Raw genomic sequence first — 17909 nt, 5'->3', positions numbered from 1 at the left:
TAGGACATTAGTAATGTTGTACCTCATTATTAATTTGGCAGATAGACACTTGTTACAAGCGTCTATCAGAATCTCTTGTGTGCGTAGAAAGGGGTCCCAAATTTAATCCTTTTTGGACCTGCTACAGTTGAGCCTTAGTGAATTATAAGAATGAGGTTCAAATGCTGGCTGATGGAACTATATATCCTGATGTATCATTACAGGCATTATCAAGTGATGCTTGCTTTGTAGTTCAGTTCATTAGCAAAGTAGTATATGACCATTTCAGCACACTCCTAAGACTTCTCCACAGAGAATAACCCTGCACTGCACCCAAATTGCTTCTCATGAACTATAAAAATCAAAACAGTATGACCACTGATTAATAGAACTATTGCCCTCTAGCCAGATGTTCCCATCTTTTAGGAGCCTCTTCAAATTTTGTTTTGTTAGATAGTGAACATTCTTATTTGAGGAATCAATGAGAGACAACTGCATGTTAAGCATGAAACATGCAGGCAGCGCTATATCAATTGAACATGTTGAATGAACCATTAAACCTGATCAGTTGGTTCAGATACGAAATGAATATTGATTTTTAGAACAACATGCATGAGCAGAGGACCAAATTGGCCATGTGCCATATGTTTTCCTTCACTAAAGGAAAACGTTCCTGAGTAGAGGGAGAAAATATCTGCAGTACAAGCCAAAGCTTGCAGTATTTACTCAGGAAATTGACTTGAGTCAATTGGAATTTTGACCTGAGTAGGAACTTCAGGATCTGGATTTATGCTCATGTACATTTGACTATTCAAATTAGTAGCAGAAGTGTGTTCAAATGGGAATTGTTTTATTTTTAGCAAGGAAAGTGACAAGTTCTTGTCAATCATCTAAAGATGAGAAAACACTGTGTACAATTGATGAATAATAAATATTTTATGGGGATTTTTTTCTTCGCTTTTTTTACAGGAAGAAATCTTTTCTGTTTTCAGCTCTATATGCTGCCTTTATATTTGGTGGTCGGCACCTAATGAACAAACGAGCAAAATTTGAACTGAGGAGACCACTAGTGCTCTGGTCCCTGAGCCTTGCAGTCTTCAGGTAGGCCTTTTTTAAACAGCAAGGAATTGTTTGCATTAGTTTGTTTACTGGTTAAAAGAGATACAGCCATAACAAGAGCATCAAGATGACAAAAAGCTGCACCTGAAGAAGTATTTCTTTAGTTGTATCATTTAATGTCTTTGAGTCCTCCAACCTCCCCCGACCCCAAAATAGTTCTGTTTTGCCTGTCACATCACATGCATCTTAAGAGGAGGAAACTAATAGCCAATCTCTTCAAGAGTAAGGAGGGAAGTGATTAAATCAGAAAATTACTTTGTATTATTGTGACAGCCAAACTTTCCTAGTGATCTAAATTACAAAATGAAATAAGCCAATTACGTTCCTGTTCCTGTCCTTGTTCCTGTTTATAGTTAGTATTACATTTATATGGTTGTGTTAGTAGAATCCTTAGGCCATGGTTTTGATCTGTTACTCTGGCGTAAATCGGAAATAAATTTGTTGACATTAGTGAAGTTACACTGGTGTACTGAGATCAGAATCTGGCCCTTGGGTTATTCCAAGAAAGTAAAATAAATAATTTGTGAATGCAAGGGAGGATAAGAGGAGGTGGGAAATAATCTTACTCTACTGTGACCTATCTCCTTGGAGCTTGATCTTGCCCCATTCAAGTCAGTGGCGAAACTCTCATTGAGAGCAAATACAGGCCATTTGTCACCTATATGACCCAGCCGTGAGTCTGACTGATCTTAATGACAGCTTTCCCCTAATATCCCTTCCAGAATTTGTGAATGCAAGGGAGGATAAGAGTACCATCAAATACCATGGTACACACAGTACCAACTCAATTCACCAACCACAGTCAGCTAATGTACAGAGAAACTAGGGAATTCCAAGTATCACAGATTTCAGCGTTTATATGGAACGTGTTATAATTCACTATGTAGCATGAAAACAATTTGTAAACCAATATCAAAGGCCACTGATAGCTGCATATATTTTGAACTCCATGGATTATTCATTATAGCAGTTCACAAACCCACGATTCAGGTTTGCAAAGTGAGCAGAGATGTCAGTAGAACACTGTGGCTGGTTTGCAAATTATGTCACAGACTGTTAGTTTGAGGGTTTGTCTTCACTACAATAACATGGTGTGGGTTTGTTTTTTTTTAAATGTTGGCAAGTTTTTACTAACAGCCTAACACCTAGTTTAGAGAGGGCAAGGTGTACTTTAGATGGACTCAACTAGCTAGCCTGTGCTTGCCTGTGCCTTGTCTGCACTAGAGCTTTATAACCTGTTGTTTTGAACATGCTAGCTAAGATGGTCTTAAACAGTGTTTTCAAACCCTTTACTAAGGTGACCCACCACTGCATTTTGTCTTTTGTTTGTGACTCACCATTGCATAGTTACATATATGCACCCTCTGCTCCGGCACTGCAACCCTAATCCCAGCTGGGTGAGGACGGGAGGCTCCAGGGGGTGGGTGAATGGAGAGCAATACCACCCCACACTCACCCCACAGTGGCAGCTCCTGTCCCATGTGGCTGGGCCAGCTCCCCAGTCCAGGTCTGGCCCACTCTTCACTCAGGTTTGGCCAAGCCATCTCTTCATCATTGAGGGACAGCCAGGTCAAATTTGAGCAAGTGGTATTGGGACCTTGTGCACAAGGTCATAGGGGTGGCCAGACCAAACCTGAATGGCACTGTGACTGCATGCACCAGGTCACAACACCCAGAGTGGAGAGCCAAGTCCAGCCCCATGGGACAGATGCCACTGCTCCAGGGTGAGTGCAAGACAGGCTCTACCCCCGCCCCCCACCAACAGTTGTAGCCTCTTCTTGTGTTAGACTGGGAGAAGCATGTGTTTGCCTAGGCCAGGGCCCAGTGATCAACTGGTTAACCCAGCCCTGGACATGCCAACCAATCTAGAACTGTTCTGTGATTCATTGGTGGGTTAGGACCCACTGTTTGGGAAATACTGTTCTTAAAATAATCAACTTTTGCCTAGTGAAGACAAGCCTGAGTGTCCTGACTAAATTTTACTTTTAAGTTCTTACATTCTGGCTAAGTTTAGTTTCCTGATAGCTTCAATTAGCACTGCATTCCCTACCTCCTATCCTACCTGGACCCATAGGGTTGCCGGGCACCTGTTAGCATTTGCTGTACTTTAGCCCAGAAGTGGCTGAATATCAGTCATGGGTGAACTAGTTCCTAGATGGTATTCAATTTGTAGATGTTTGTAAAGTGATTTAGGATCCATTTGGATGCAAAACGCACATAATTACCATTCTGTTTCCAATAAAATATAGCCGTTAGTGGTTAGCTGTCTTCTGTAACATTGTGTTAGCTTAATTCCCAATTTGAGAAAGTGTAGTGCGATTTCATAACTGTTTTTGAAAAAGGTCACTAAGATGATTTTTTTTAAAAATTGCATTCAATATAGATTAGCCCCACGCTGACATGTGTTTGAAGTAAATATATAGTAATGATGACCTGATACAGTTTTTAAAGCTTTTTTTTATTGAGAGTTTTCCGAACGTAAATAATATACTCCACTCAGGAGAATGAACACGAGAAATGTACTTTACATTTAGTAAATGATCTCTCTCAACATGAGGCTAAAACATTCGGAAACTGAAACTAGTACAAAATATGCTAATCCACTTGGTCAATGGAGTATCTTGAGACAAGCTATTAACCCCATGCTCTGTGATTCGCATCAGCTGCCTGCAGATTTCTGGGTGAAGCTTTAAGGTGTCAGTTTGACTTCTAAAGCTGTCGGTGGGCAGGACCTAGCTGCCTACTTCTCTCCATGGCCATGCTGTCTCAGTTGAGATCAGCCGAAGCACTTGAGCTGGCACTGCATCAGTGTAAGCAAGAAGAAGCAGTTGTCAGGGCATTCTCTGGGAGGGAAAATTTTGCTTTGGAATTTGCTTCCTCTTTCTTGCACTCCACCGTCTAAATAGCCCAGTTCTAATGACCTTCAGGATACATTGCAAAACTCATCATTTTTCCCACATGCTGGAAAGTGGGAGGAAACTGTAAAGGTGGGCAATTGTTGGGTAGGGAGAGAGATCTGAGTTTTTAAGTTGCCTGGGTTACTGGTGGAGTTGTATTAAAATGTATGGCTTACCCTTAGGAAGGACTTTTTTTTTAAAAAAAAGGTAACATTAAGGGTACCTAAAACATATGACTAGATGTCCCTTCTAGCATTCCCATAAGACTATATCAAGACTATATTAATTTTGCTTCAGTAGACTGTATTTCTAGGATAGTGGTACTATTAGAGTAAGTTTAAGATATATGCCTTTCTCTAGGACTGGCTGTAGACTCTAGAGCATCTTAATTACGCGATGCAATTACACTGCATAGGATGAAAGGGGGAGAGGGAGAAAGGAGGTCAACATCTTATGAAAAGAAAATATAATTATAAGGTTGATTTTGAGCAGAACAGGTTGGGATTTTTCCATTGGAATGATTTTCTGACAGAAAATGCTGGTTTTGCAAAATTGAAATTTTTCTACAAAAATATCAATTTTAGCTGGAAAAAAATCAGTTTTCAATGGGGGGAAAGAGCAAACTGATGGCTCTCCAATTCCAGTGTCACTGTCCATCTGCAGGCAGATGGTGAAATTGACAAAAGTCTTCCAGGAAGGCTGCCAAGCCTGGGCACCCTGACTTTCTCCCTCCCGGGCTTTCAGGCTCACCCCCCAGCAATGAGGCACAGAGATGGGGTGCCCAGCCAGTGCTTAATTTCTTCCAGGGCTGAGTTTTGGCATCTCTAGGCTCAGCAATTCATAGCCCCAGCACCTCTGGGCTTGCTGCATCTGTTACAAGTGTTAAAAAAAAAAAAATAGCTTGAGCTCCGGCACCTGGTTGCTTGAGCCGCAGTACCTCTTTTATTACAAATTAAGCACTGTGCCGAGCTCTGGGACCACAGAGTCTGAACACCCCAGTTCTCTGCCTCTCCACCTGGGGGGCGGCGGGAAGGAGGTGTCACTGAGCAGCCAGGCTCTTTGCTTCTCTAGTGGCCTGACCTGCAATGCCCTTGCTCCACCTCTCCCACAGCTGGTCTTGAAGGCTCTTGTCAGTTTCACTTTGTGCTGGATGCTGTTTGTTTCAGGGGACAGGAGTTGTCCAGGCAGGCAGCTAGGAAGCAAAACAATTCCATTTTGATTCTCCCAAAAGAGAATTTTTTTTGAAATCTGTTCCCATTAAAATGTTCATTTTTCACTTTTTTATCCTAGTCCAGGACTAACTTCCCCCGCTCTCCAAAAATGCAACATTTATTATGGGAAAGAATTCTCCTTTTCTGGCCAACTCTAATTATGAGGCTTCCATGTTGACATACTGTCTCACAGAAAAAGGAAAGAGCCTCTTGCCTCAGGAGAGAAAGAATCCATAATAAATAAAACTTGTGATGGAGAGTTCTGATTAAACTAGTTTTCAGTGTCTCTTCCTTGACGCACAATTTCCAATTCCATCCTGCGGGCCTTCAGTCACCCCTGCTCTCTTCCAAGTGTGCTACACTTAATCCAGTGTTGCTACTGCTGTAATCTTTGCCAGTGGGTTTAATGCTTTTGCTAGTTTCCCAAAGGAATGCAGATCACAAAACAAATATGAGCCAACAAACACTGTGATGCAATTGTGAAAAAGGCTAATATCATTTTGAGGTGTATTAACAGGAGCGTTACATGTAAAACATGGGAGGTAATTGATCTGCTGTAGGCAATAACGCATGGCATGAGAGGGAAAAGTCTGCTGCAAAACTTCAGGAACATTGGGGAGAGTTAGATCCTTCTCTTATGCATACAGACTCCCATCAGTATAGGGAAATACTCTTTTTTATATGCAGTATTTCTCCTTAGCTTTTCTTGCTTTCTGTTGAAATTGTATTACTTTTATTATACCAGTCAGAGCCTTTAATAATCCATGTTCTTATCTGCTATGAATTTGCTATGATGTCTAAGCAAAATCTGATAGAGTACTTCTCTGGACAATTTCAAGGCCTATGCAAGTCATTTTTTAAAGAAAAAAGTGGGTTTCTCGCTCACTCAGTCTCCATCATCAGAAATCTTAACACTTCACAGAGATTGGAGAAACTGTGTTCTAGACTAAAATAGGAAATTCTATCTGCCAGGCAATGAGTTGGCCAGTCTTCAAACTGTATCACTGTGCCTTTCCTTACTAAGATCATTGAAGTATGGTGGCATCTACAATAGGAAAGTAGCTGTGCTTCTAAAAAACAACAACAATAAAACACAAATTATTGAGAGCTTAATGAGAGTTCATTAATTTGGTCAAGGGTGAATTTTAGAATAGAAATGTTGGGCTGAACTGGACCTCAAGAGGTCATCAATTCTAGCCCCTGTGGTGAGGACTAAGTAAACCTAGGCAATCTCTGCCAAGTGTTTGTCCAACCTGTTCTTAAAAGCCTTCAAGGATGGAGATTCCACAACCTCCCTTGGAAGCCTATTCTAGGACTTAACTACCCCTATAGTTAGAAAGTTTTTCCTAATATATAACCTAAATCTTTATTGCTACAGATTAAGCTCATTACTTTTTGTCCTGCCTTCAGTGGACAGGGAGAACAATTCAGCGCCTCTTTATAAGAGTCCTTAACATATTTGAAGACTGTTATTGGATTCCCCTTTTTGCAAAACTAAACATGCCAATATTTTTAACCTTTCCTCATAGATTTAGAAAAACCTCTTATCATTTTTGTTGCTCTCTTTTGGACTCTCCAGCTGGTTCACATCTTTCCTAAAGTGTGGTGCCCAGAATGGGACACAGAATACTCCAACTGGGGCCTCACTGGTGCTGAGTAGAGTGGAATAATTACCTTCCATGTGTGACATACAACATTCCTTTTAACACACCCCAGAATGATATGCGCAACTGCATCACATTGCTGACTCATTGAATTTGTGATCCACTATAACCCCCTAATCCTTTCTGGCACCTCTACCGCCTAATTATTCCCCATTTTCTAGTTGTGGATTTGATTTTCTTTCTTCCTAAGTATAGTACATTGCACTTGCTTTGATTGAATTTCATCTTGTTGATTTCAGACCAATTCTCCAATTTGTCACGGTCATTTTGAATCCTAATCCTGTCTTCCAAAGTGCTAGCAACCCCTCCCAGCTTGGTGCCATCTGTACATTTTATGAGCATGCTTTTCACTCCCTTATCCAAGTCATTAATGAAATAGTGAATGGTACCAGATGCAGGACTGATCCTGTGGCACCCCATTAAATGCATCCTCCCAGTTTAACAGCAAACCATTGATAACCACTTCTGAGTACGGTCTGTCAACCAGTTGTGCACCTGCCCTATAGTAATTTCATTTCACATTTCCCTGGATTGCTTATGAGAATGTCACATCCTGTCAAGCCTTTCTAAAATCAAGATATTTCACATCTTATGCTTCCCCCCTTCCACTAGGCCAGTAAACCTGTCAATGTCAGCCCCATTTTTGGAGGGTGAAATTTGACTTGTTTTTTTCTATGGAAATGTTGCCAGTTTTCAAACATTTGTCTCTGCTATAATATCATTTTTGCAGTAAAAATAGTTTTACAATAGCAACAGTTACAACCCCAAAACATTTTTCCATTTTGAAACAACAAAAATGTGTTTTTTTTCATGTGTTTTGCTAAGAATGTAGGCATTTGTTTCCTCTCACAGGCCTATTGATCCATTTCAAGTATGAGAGACTTAAGAGTAATTTTTTGGTGCTGTCTAAAATTATTTTAGTCTTATTTCGTTCAGCTCCCACATTTTAATTACATGAGCTGAATGTACTGTACCCATCTCAGTTCTACGATGAAGTTCCATATGGTTCAGTTTTTGAACCTTTGCTGTTCTTGTTTCCTCTCATTCGACTGCATAATTTCCGCTACAGGATGAGTAACAATTAACCACTATCATTGTGGTTCTGATGCTGGCGTAGAGATTTATTTTTCCATCTCCAGTGACCTGGGGCAGAAAGTTCTGATTTGATTAGGTGTCTAAATGATATTCAGTACTGGATGTTTGAACATTTCCTGAAGTTAAATTCTGAGAGAACACAGCTAATTTGAGTTGCCAGTTCCTCTAGATAAGTTACCTTATATCCTGTTACAAAGGTAAAGTTGGGGTCATCTTTGATACTTGTTTCTTAGCTATAGTACAACAAAAATGTCATGCCCACGTTGCACTCCATATGTTTATGGAAATATTTTTATAAGTGTAAATATGATGTCACTGGAATATGTTTTATACAAAAGGTCTCTTGTAAAGTATCATTACAAAGCGTATAATCTATGGAGTGTGTTCACCCTATTTGTATGAATGTATCATTCTTGTATCTGAAATTAGGAATATGAAATATAATTCTGAGGCCCTATTGTAGTTATGCAAAGTGTGGGCCATTAATGGTTTGGAATCTTGATGGCCCCCATTAAGTAAGACAATTGGTTGTAGATGGCTCTGTTTACTTGTAAGCCTTCCTGTATAGTGTGTGCCAGCGAGTGGGTAATGAAGTCTCACAGGTTATGTGAACATGGCACATGATACTGGAATCCATCTTTAACCTGGTGCTTTCCCAAGGAGGGGGGGCAGACCCAGAGAGAGACAAAGGATTCCTACCTTGTGCCAAAGCTATAAAAGGGGAGGAACGGAACAAAGGGGTCCCAGTCATGTGGAATCCCCTGCTTTTCACCTAAGACGCCTGCTGGAACTAACAAGTCCTGTACCAGGGGAAAGGATTGGGCCCAGACTAGGAAGTGGCCTAGTCTGTGAAAGAAGCTTATTGGAACATCTCTAAGGGTGAGATTTACCTGTATTCAGTTTCTTAATGGATTAGGCTTAGACTTACGTGTTTTGTTTTATTTTGCTTGGTAACTTACTTTGTTCTGTCTGTTATTACTTGGACCCACTTACATTCTACTTTTTATACTTAATAAAATCACTTTTGTTTATTACTGAACACAGAGTAAGTGATTAATACCTGGGGGAGCAAACAGCTGTGCATGTCTCTCTATCAGTGTTATAGAGGGCAGACAGTTTATGAGTTTACCCTGTATAAGGTTTATACAGAGTAAAATGGATTTAGTTGGGGTTTAGATCCCATTTGGAGCTGGGTGTTGGAGACAGGAGTACCTGCTGAGTGGTTTTCAGTTAAAGCCTGCAGTTTTGGGGACATGGTTCAGACCCTGGATCTATGTTGCAGCAGGCTAGCGTGTCTGGCTCAACAAGGCAGGGTTCTGGCGTCCCAAGCTGACAGGGAAAATGGGCTCAGAGGTAGTTTCAGCACGTCAGGTAACAGTCCCAAAGGGGCCTCTGTGACCGAACCCATCACACCGGCACCGAACCCATCACACCGGCATTTCTAGGACACAGCTGAGCTGTGAACAGTGTTTTCACAGAAGGACTCTGAGTCATTAATTCATGATTTCATTACATCTCAGCTGGATTATTGCAATTCATTTTTCATAGGTCTTACAGAATATTTATTGTAGATGTTGCACTATTATCCGGAATTGTGCAACTGAAGCTTAGATAGATTAGGTGTATATTTGACCACCTACTCTTCACAGCAAGCAGCAGCACAGTCTCATTTTCCTTTGACCTCCCTCCTTAAAACGCTAGGTGCAGGGGGATGAGTGACATCATCGCCTCTAATGCCACCAAGGGCTTGTCCTCACTACCCCTTTTTATCATGTTCTTACATGCTATTTAATAAACACAACTATGACATAGTTGGCATCACAGAGGGTTGGTGGGATGATACGCTTGACGGGAATATTGGTATAGAAGGGTAAATATATATACTTGCCCTGAGGTCGAGATGGAAATAGGAGACTGGTTGCAAGTCTCTGAGTTAAGGATAAAAGGGGTAAAAAACCAGAATGATGTCATGGTAGGGGGTCTACTGCAGACCACCTAACCACGAAGAAGAGGTGGATGAGGCTTTTTTTTTTAACTAAGAAAATCATCCAAAGCACAGGACTTGGTGATGATGGGGGACTTCAACGACCCAGACATCTGTTGGGAAAATAACACAGCAGGGCCCAGATTATCCAACAAGTTCTTGGGCTGTATAGGAGACAATTTTTTTTTTTATTTCAGAAGGTGGAGAAAGCTGCTAGGGAAGAGGCTGTTCTAGATTTGATTGTGACAAATTAGGAAGAACTGGTTAAGATTTTGAAAGGGAAAGGCATCTTAGATGAAAGTGATCATGAAATGGTAGAGTTCATGCTTCTAAGGAATGGTAGGAGGGAAAACACACAATAAAGATAATGGATTTCAGGAAGGCAGACTTTAGCAAACTCAGGGAGTTGCTTGGTAAGATTCCATGGGAAGCCAGTCTAAGGGGAAAAACAGTTCAAGAGAGTGGGCAGTTTTTCAAAGAAACATTGTTAAGGGCACAAGAGCACTATGTAAGAAAGATAGGAAGTACGACAAGAGACCACCTTGGCTTAACCAGGAGATCTTCAATTATCAGAAACTCAAAAAAGAGCCCTACAAAAAGTGCAAACTAGGTCAAATTACAAAGGATGAATATAAACAAATACCACAAGTATGTAGGTACAAGTTAGACAGGCCACGGTTCAAAATTAGATTAAACTGGCTAGAGACATAAAGGGTAACAAGAAAACATTCTACAAATAGATGGAAGTGGAAGACCAAGGACAGGGTAGGCCTGTTACTCAATGAGGGGGAGGAAGACAATAACAGAACATGTGGAAATCGCAGAAGTGCTAAATTACTTTTTTGTTTCAGTTTTCATCAAAAAAGGTTAGTAGCGATTGGACATCTAACATAGGAATGCCAGTGAAAATGAGGTAGGATCAGAGGCTAAAATAGGGAAAGAATGATCTAAAAATTTCTTAGACAAGATAGATGTCTTCAAGTCACCAGGGCCTGATGAGATACATCCTAGAATATTCAAGGAGCTACTGAGGACATATCTGAGCCACTAGCTATTATCTTCAAAAAGTCATGGAAGACAGGAGAGATTCCAGGGAACTGGAAAATGGTACTATATTTGCCACCTATAAAAAGGGAAATAAGGACAACACGGGGAATACAGACCAGTCAGCATAACTTCAGTACCTGGAGCAAATAATTAAGCAATCAATTACAAACACCTAGAAGATAAGTAACAGTCAGCATGGATTTGTCAAGAACAAATAATGTCAAACCAATCTAATAGCTTTCTTTGACAGGGTAACAAGACTTGTAGATAGAGGGGAAGTGGTACATGTGCTATATCTTGACTTAAGTAAGGCTTTAGGTACTGTCTCACATGACCTTCCCATATAAAACCTATATGGAGCTAAAAAGAAAAAAGAAAAGGAGTACTTGTGGCACCTTAGAGACTAACCAGTTTATTTGAGCATGAGCTTTCGTGAGCTACAGCTCACTTCATCGGATGCATAGCATATTGTGGAAACTGCAGAAGAAACTGGTCTTCTGCAGTTTCCACAATATGCTATGCATCCGATGAAGTGAGCTGTAGCTCACGAAAGCTCATGCTCAAATAAACTGGTTAGTCTCTAAGGTGCCACAAGTACTCCTTTTCTTTTTTCTTTTTACGAATACAGACTAACACAGCTGTTACTCTGAAACCTGTCTATATGGAGCTAGTATAAGATGGGTGCATAAGAGGCTGGAAAACTGTTCCCAGAAAGTAGTTATCAGTGGTTCACAGTCAAGCTGGAAGGGCATATCAAGTGGTGTCCTGCAGGGATCAGTTCTAGATCTGGTTCTGTTCAATATCTTAATCAGTGATTTAGATAAAGGCATAGATGGTACATTTACAAAGTTTGCAGACAATACAAAGCTGGGAGGGGTTGTAAATGCTTTGGGGAATAGGATTAAAATTCAAACTGATCTGGACAAATTGGAGAAATGTCTGAAGTAAATAGGATGAAAGTCAATAAGGGCAAATGCAAAGTTCTCAATTTAGGAAAGAACAGTCAGTTGTACACATACAAAAAGGGAAATGACTGCCTAGGAAGGAGCACTGCAGAAAGGTTACCCGGGGGTCATAGTGAATCACAAGCTAAATATGAGTCAAGGGTGTAATAATGTTGCAAAAAAAGCAAACATTATTCTGGGATGAATTAGCAGGAGTGTTGTAAGGAAAACACGAAAAGTAATTCATTTCACTCTATTCCACGCTCATTAGGCCTCAACTGGAATATTGTGTCCAGTTTTGGGAGCCAAATTTCAAGAAAGATGTGCACAAATTGGAGAAAGTCCAGAGAAGAACAACAAACATGACTAAAAATTTAGAAAAATATGACTTATGAGGGAAGATTTTAAAAATTGGGTTTGTTTAGGCTGGAGAAGAGAAGACTGAGGGGGGACATGATGACAGTTTTCAAGTTCATAAAAGGTTGTTATAAGGAAGAGGGAGAAAAATAGTTCTCCTTAACCTCTGAGGATAGGACAAGAAGCAATGGGCTTAAATTGCAGAAAAGGTGGTGTTGGTTGAACATTAGGAAAAACTTCCTGTCAGGGTGGTTAAGCACTGAAATAAATTGCCTAGGGAGATTGTGGAATCTCCATCTTGGGAGATTTTTAAGAGCAGGTTAGACAAACCTATCTGGGAAGGTCTAGATAATACTTAGTCCTGCCTTGAGTGCAGGGGACTAGGCTGATGACCTCTCGAGGTCCCTTCCAGTCCTATGATTCCATGACAGTAAGGAGCCAAGTTAACTAACACAGTGCTAACTACAACTTTGCAGTCAATGAAGATATGGATAAACCAAGTTCTAACCATGACGAGCTGATGCAATGGAGAACAGGTTTGTCTTTGTCTACCCTGTGTTCATCATCTTAGCTAACTGAACGTTTCACAGTTGTGTCCTAATGACACAAAGTTTTGTAGTGAAGACAAGGCCTAATTAACTGATGGCAATGAAGTAATTCCCATGGGTGCATCTTTCAGATTTAGTTCTTGAGTGCGAGCTCTTCAGAAGTGGCAGCTTCACTTTCTGTGGAAGCCACTGGCAAGTCGCATATGCGGCAATACTAACGGGTTAGCCTTAAGAGGCAAGTATCCCACTAGTTATCCATCTTATACTTGGATTGCAATACATACCAATCTCAGTAGAAAATCACTGTTATTTTTCCTCTCGGGAGGTTGTTGTAATATATTGCTTATTGTGAGTACTGTGCCTTTTTTGGAAATGTGTAATAGATTGTTAAATGGATCTTCACACTTGAAGTCACTTATTTCATATTCTAACTGTGAACAAAATCATCCCTGTGGGGTTACATTCTCAACAAATCTGTACATTAAAACTATATATATTTATATTCTAAAGCTGAACAGGGAGGAAAAAAAGAAAGTATTAGTCTGAAAAAAGCTAATGTCAATTCACCTGTATTTGTAAATATTCAAACCATCAAACTCTATTACTGTGAAGATTTGTGAAAACTGAATCTCAAACTGGCAGATTTCACGAACTGAATACACAATCAGGAGTTTTGTGGTGGAGCAATCCAATCAGCTGAGCAATCCGATCAGCCAAGAGAAAAACAAACATGTGACTTATCTAACTAAGCAACACAGCAAAAGTCACAAGTATTCTTAATAAACTGTTAGCAAGTTGTCTGAAAACCAAGCAATATACACTGAAGAGATTGGCAAATAAACTTGAACGATGAACGAATTAACAATTTCGTTATCTATTTGAAAACTGAAGAGACAAAATTTGTCAAATATTTGTTATTTATTATGAGTTATTTGTTCAGCTCTAGTCTACAGTATAAATTAAAGAGTAGGAGAACTCATGCTGAAATATTCCCTAAATTTGTAATGCATGCATATATTCTCAAAGTAACTGTTGTTTAAGGTCCTAAATCAGCAAGAAACTTACTATGTTTCTAACTTTAAGCATGTGAATAGCCGCATTGATTTCAATAGGGCTATTCACAAGCTTAAGTACCTGATTGAATTGAAGCCTAATTTTCCCAAATAAAATCCTGGACAGATTAAAAATAATAAAGTTATATTAGAAGCAGCATTTGGACAGTGAAGCTTTTTGTACACCTTTGGGGAGTGGGGATAGGGAGGTGCCATGGCATATGGCAGAAAAGAGATGCAACAGAAGGAAAAAGAAGCTGGTTAGACACTGAAAAAGAAAGTATAGGGATTTAAGAAGAATGACTTTGTAACCCCCGAATTTGACATTCCTGTGTGTACCCCAAACGTGATAGTACTTCAGTTAGCCATTTGTGTGTTTAGCCACTTCCAGGCTCAGAGAGGCAAGGCCCTATAGCTACATGCTTGCAGTTTTGCTACTTAGAATGGAAGGTTGGAACAGGGAGTTAATGTTTAATAGACGGAATGTTTGGACAGCTGACCATGGTTTTGGGTGCCTTTGACACATAAGTTTTAGTGTTGTTATGATTAGAAATGCTTTGCTAATAAGGAGAATAATTAATTATTACTGGTCATTGCTGAGGAAATTGTTTGCCTCTTAGGGGCTATTACAGATTATGTTTTTGTTCAGAGAAAATTTATAAAAAAAGTTTAGTTAGGAATTGTATTTTGGAGCAGTCCGAGGAAGTTTTTCTTTGGGCAAGGATCTGACACTAAGTTCTCCAGCAGCTGGATGGAAGGAGGGCCCCCGGAAGCTTGGTTGTTGATTCCTTCAAACTATTTCAAACTTTTTGGGTAACTATAAATATTTAAAATGCTCTAAACTTACTGCTACAGCAAATAGATATATAAAGATATATATATATATATATAAAACATAATAAAATAGTTTTAAGTAAAAGCCCTCTTATTTATAGCAATCATTTATCAAACAAAAATGTTATGTCCCCATTAATTTATTCCTAACACCGCCTTAAAAAAACACAATTAAGTTACCACTACTTTAGAGTCTAAAAAACCTAAATAACTTAAGTAATGACAACTAGATTGCAATCCTAATAAGGAAATACAAAGAGTGCTTTGTAAGCTGAATTGACAAGCTGAGAAACAAATTGGACAAGGCTAGCAACAGAAAATAGAGATGATTTCTTATATTATTATAGCATATATACTTTTAACATCAATCAGGATAACATAATGAAGTAAAGATATATTTCTAATATCACAAATACAATCTCTCATTTATTCTGGTTAATACCATCCCATCCAAATATTTCTATTCTTACAGCTATACAGACCCAGCATTAATGTCATGTGATGGAATTTCCTGCTATTAATTTCTCATCACTTCCTAGCCTTTGTAATCCTGTATAGTTTTATTACCCAGCACAGGCACGTTATTGTTTCTTTGGCAATCAGATGAAATTGTTACTATATGTCTTTAAATTAGAAATAAATCATACAGTTGTACTTTTATGTCATTGGCCCATTTCGCTTCTCATGCAAACTGGTTTTACCCGTCTGTAACAATTGATTCTAATAGTTATTTCAGATTTAAACTGGTGTAACTGAGAGGAGAATCAGCCCCATAAAGGGCTAAATCATGGCTTTGCCACAAGCAAAGGGTTGGGGATTGTTGCCAATTTACTGCAGATGTTATGGATAGGAGTGGCTGAAAAATTTCCATTTTAACATGATACAGTGGAAAACTGGGTTTTCAGCTAAACTAAAATTTTATTGGAAAGTTCCTGATTTCCTTGGAAAAGTGTGTGTGTGTGTGAGAGAGAGAGAGAGAGAGAGATCCAACAATTAAAAATGGTTTTGGCCAAAGTTTTTTTGGTTTTTATTTTTCACTTTTGCATTGTGAATCCAGTACATCTTCTGGAGACCTGCTGTTTCAAGGAGAATTTTGGTCCTGTTCTGCTCTCATCAAAGCCAGTGAAGGGTTGCTGTTGATTTCAGGGGGTAACATTCTCTCTTTGAATCATACCTTACTTGTCAAATACCCCTACTGAAGTCTATGGGAGTACCTGCAAGGCACTACTCAACAAGAGCAAGGCTATCAGAATATGGTCCAATGGCAGGAGCAGGTCCTTTCTCTAGTTTTTTAGTGGATAAAATATTTTGATTGTTTGAGGAAGGAATTAAAATACCCTGGCTGATGAATCAGGAAGAGAACTGCACTTGTGTAAATGGGACTTATTTATAGGAAATCAGCCACCCCAGTTGTATGTGTCTGTGGGAGGCACCTTGACATCTTGGTCAACCTGGATATGTAGCCCGTATTATTCTGTAAAATAAACCTTTGACAGGTGCAGATGGACCTGTGAAAGAGAAGTCTCTAGGTACTTTCTGCTGAACAGGCCCCAAAAGATTATCCTTGTGGCATTTCATTGGAACAAATGCTGACAAATCTTTAAACTGTTATGCCTCATCAAAGCAAACAGTTGATTTGTGAATGAGCCTATTAATTTAGTAATCTGAAACCATGAGTTCTAGTGAAATGAAGAGGAGAGGAGCAATGGCAGGAGATGGAGCTAGAGATCTGTAAACTACAAGTTTGTTTAGAGGAGCAGTTCAGCTTCCTTTATCTGCAACGTTGCATTCAGGGTCTTCTCTAACTTGCTGTTAGATTGCAAATGTATATATTTTTTACTAACTGCAGACCAAATTCTGAGAGGTGCACTTCTACTTAAGTCAATAGGAGTTCTGCCAAAGTAAAGACTGAAAATTAAGTAAGAATTTGTGGCTCTGGCCCTGTAATTGCCATTCATTTTATGGAGCTGAGCAGTTCATTATAGCCATATTATAGCTTTTAGCTTCTTTAAGCCTCCTTTAATCTGTCAAATACTAATCTTTCCTTGTAATTTAGATTTTGCTACATTTGTTTGCTGACTGCTTTACAGTTTTAGTGATCACTAGTCCTCTTGGGTTGATGTAATTCACTGGTAAATCTTTTACTTTATTACTTTTGTTGCATTATTTGGCTAGGGTAATTTTAAACTCCTGAATACCTACATTTCAGTGCTAAGTATTCCAGTTGCTATAACAACTTAATACATTTGATCCTGTAAGAATCTTAAAATTATCATGCAGAAATAGGTATACCCCTTTTTTGGATTAGTATTCAAATCTCCAGAATATTACAGTTATTCTGAAATTTTCTTAAGATAATGTTGGGAGCCCAGAATAGTTTCAGTAATAATGCAGGGAATGAGCGAAAATGCCCCTGAAGCATTCATTAAGGATTAATTAAGAGTTATGTTATGCTTATGAATTCCTTTAGGGCTACTTTAGAAATCCTTAATTGGATTCCTTAATTCTTATAAGATTTCTTGCCAAACACTAGGTTTAAGCTGAAAATTTAACATTTTTTTTACTAATTTAGCCATAGTCCAAACTTGTTAACATGAATATTGTGGAACTAAGAAATGTTTCTTGATAAGGTTGTTCACTTGACAAGAAATTATTTTAAGAGTGCTGTGGAGTCAGTGGGGCATACACAGAGGTTCAGTTATTTTCGTGGATAGATTAGTGAGTTTTTATTTGTAAAACGATGGATTTGCTAAATAAATATTGCTTCATCAAGATGCCTATCACCCATATCAGAAATCCAGTAAACAGTTTCAATTGACAGCACACGTGCAAGATAATATTATTTCCTTGCTTATACAGAAAGAATCAATAGTATGAAACTGTTGATTAGTTTCTACGGGACTATTTGAAAGTGTCGTGGGGACTCTCAGATGGAAAGTTGACAGTGGAAAAGGTTAATAAATGTTTCTTCCATCCTGGAGAACAAACAGTTAGTTATTCTTCATTGGAATAGGGTTAAGCTGATGTCCCAATAAGCAGATGATGTTGTCTTTCATGTCTCAAGAGAGATGATTGACCAAAGCTAGTCTCTAGCATGATGGTTGCTGCTGTTTCGTCACCTAGCCAGAAGCAGCCAGGCCTTCAATAACCAGTGAATGGTCTCTTATTTTCTCTCTGG

At 39.1% G+C, this 17909-nt stretch overlaps 1 protein-coding gene across 3 annotated transcripts in view; it reads left to right on the top strand.

Moving 5' to 3' along the window:
* ELOVL6 (ELOVL fatty acid elongase 6) overlaps positions 1-17909 on the top strand; it is a 181718-nt gene that overhangs the window by 135955 nt on the left and 27854 nt on the right. For 2 of the 3 annotated variants that reach the window (XM_074950746.1, XM_074950747.1), the window contains exon 2: positions 949-1080. In XM_074950746.1, the coding sequence (XP_074806847.1) occupies positions 949-1080 (132 nt within the window). The remainder of the gene's footprint in view (positions 1-948; positions 1081-17909) is intronic. The other variant, XM_074950748.1, reaches the window with a different exon arrangement.

This window comes from Natator depressus, chromosome 4 (genome assembly GCF_965152275.1).
Source record: "Natator depressus isolate rNatDep1 chromosome 4, rNatDep2.hap1, whole genome shotgun sequence".
Lineage (NCBI taxonomy): Eukaryota > Metazoa > Chordata > Testudines > Cheloniidae > Natator > Natator depressus.
The sequence above is the reverse complement of the archived record's forward strand: the minus strand, read 5'-3'. Positions and strand labels throughout refer to the sequence as shown.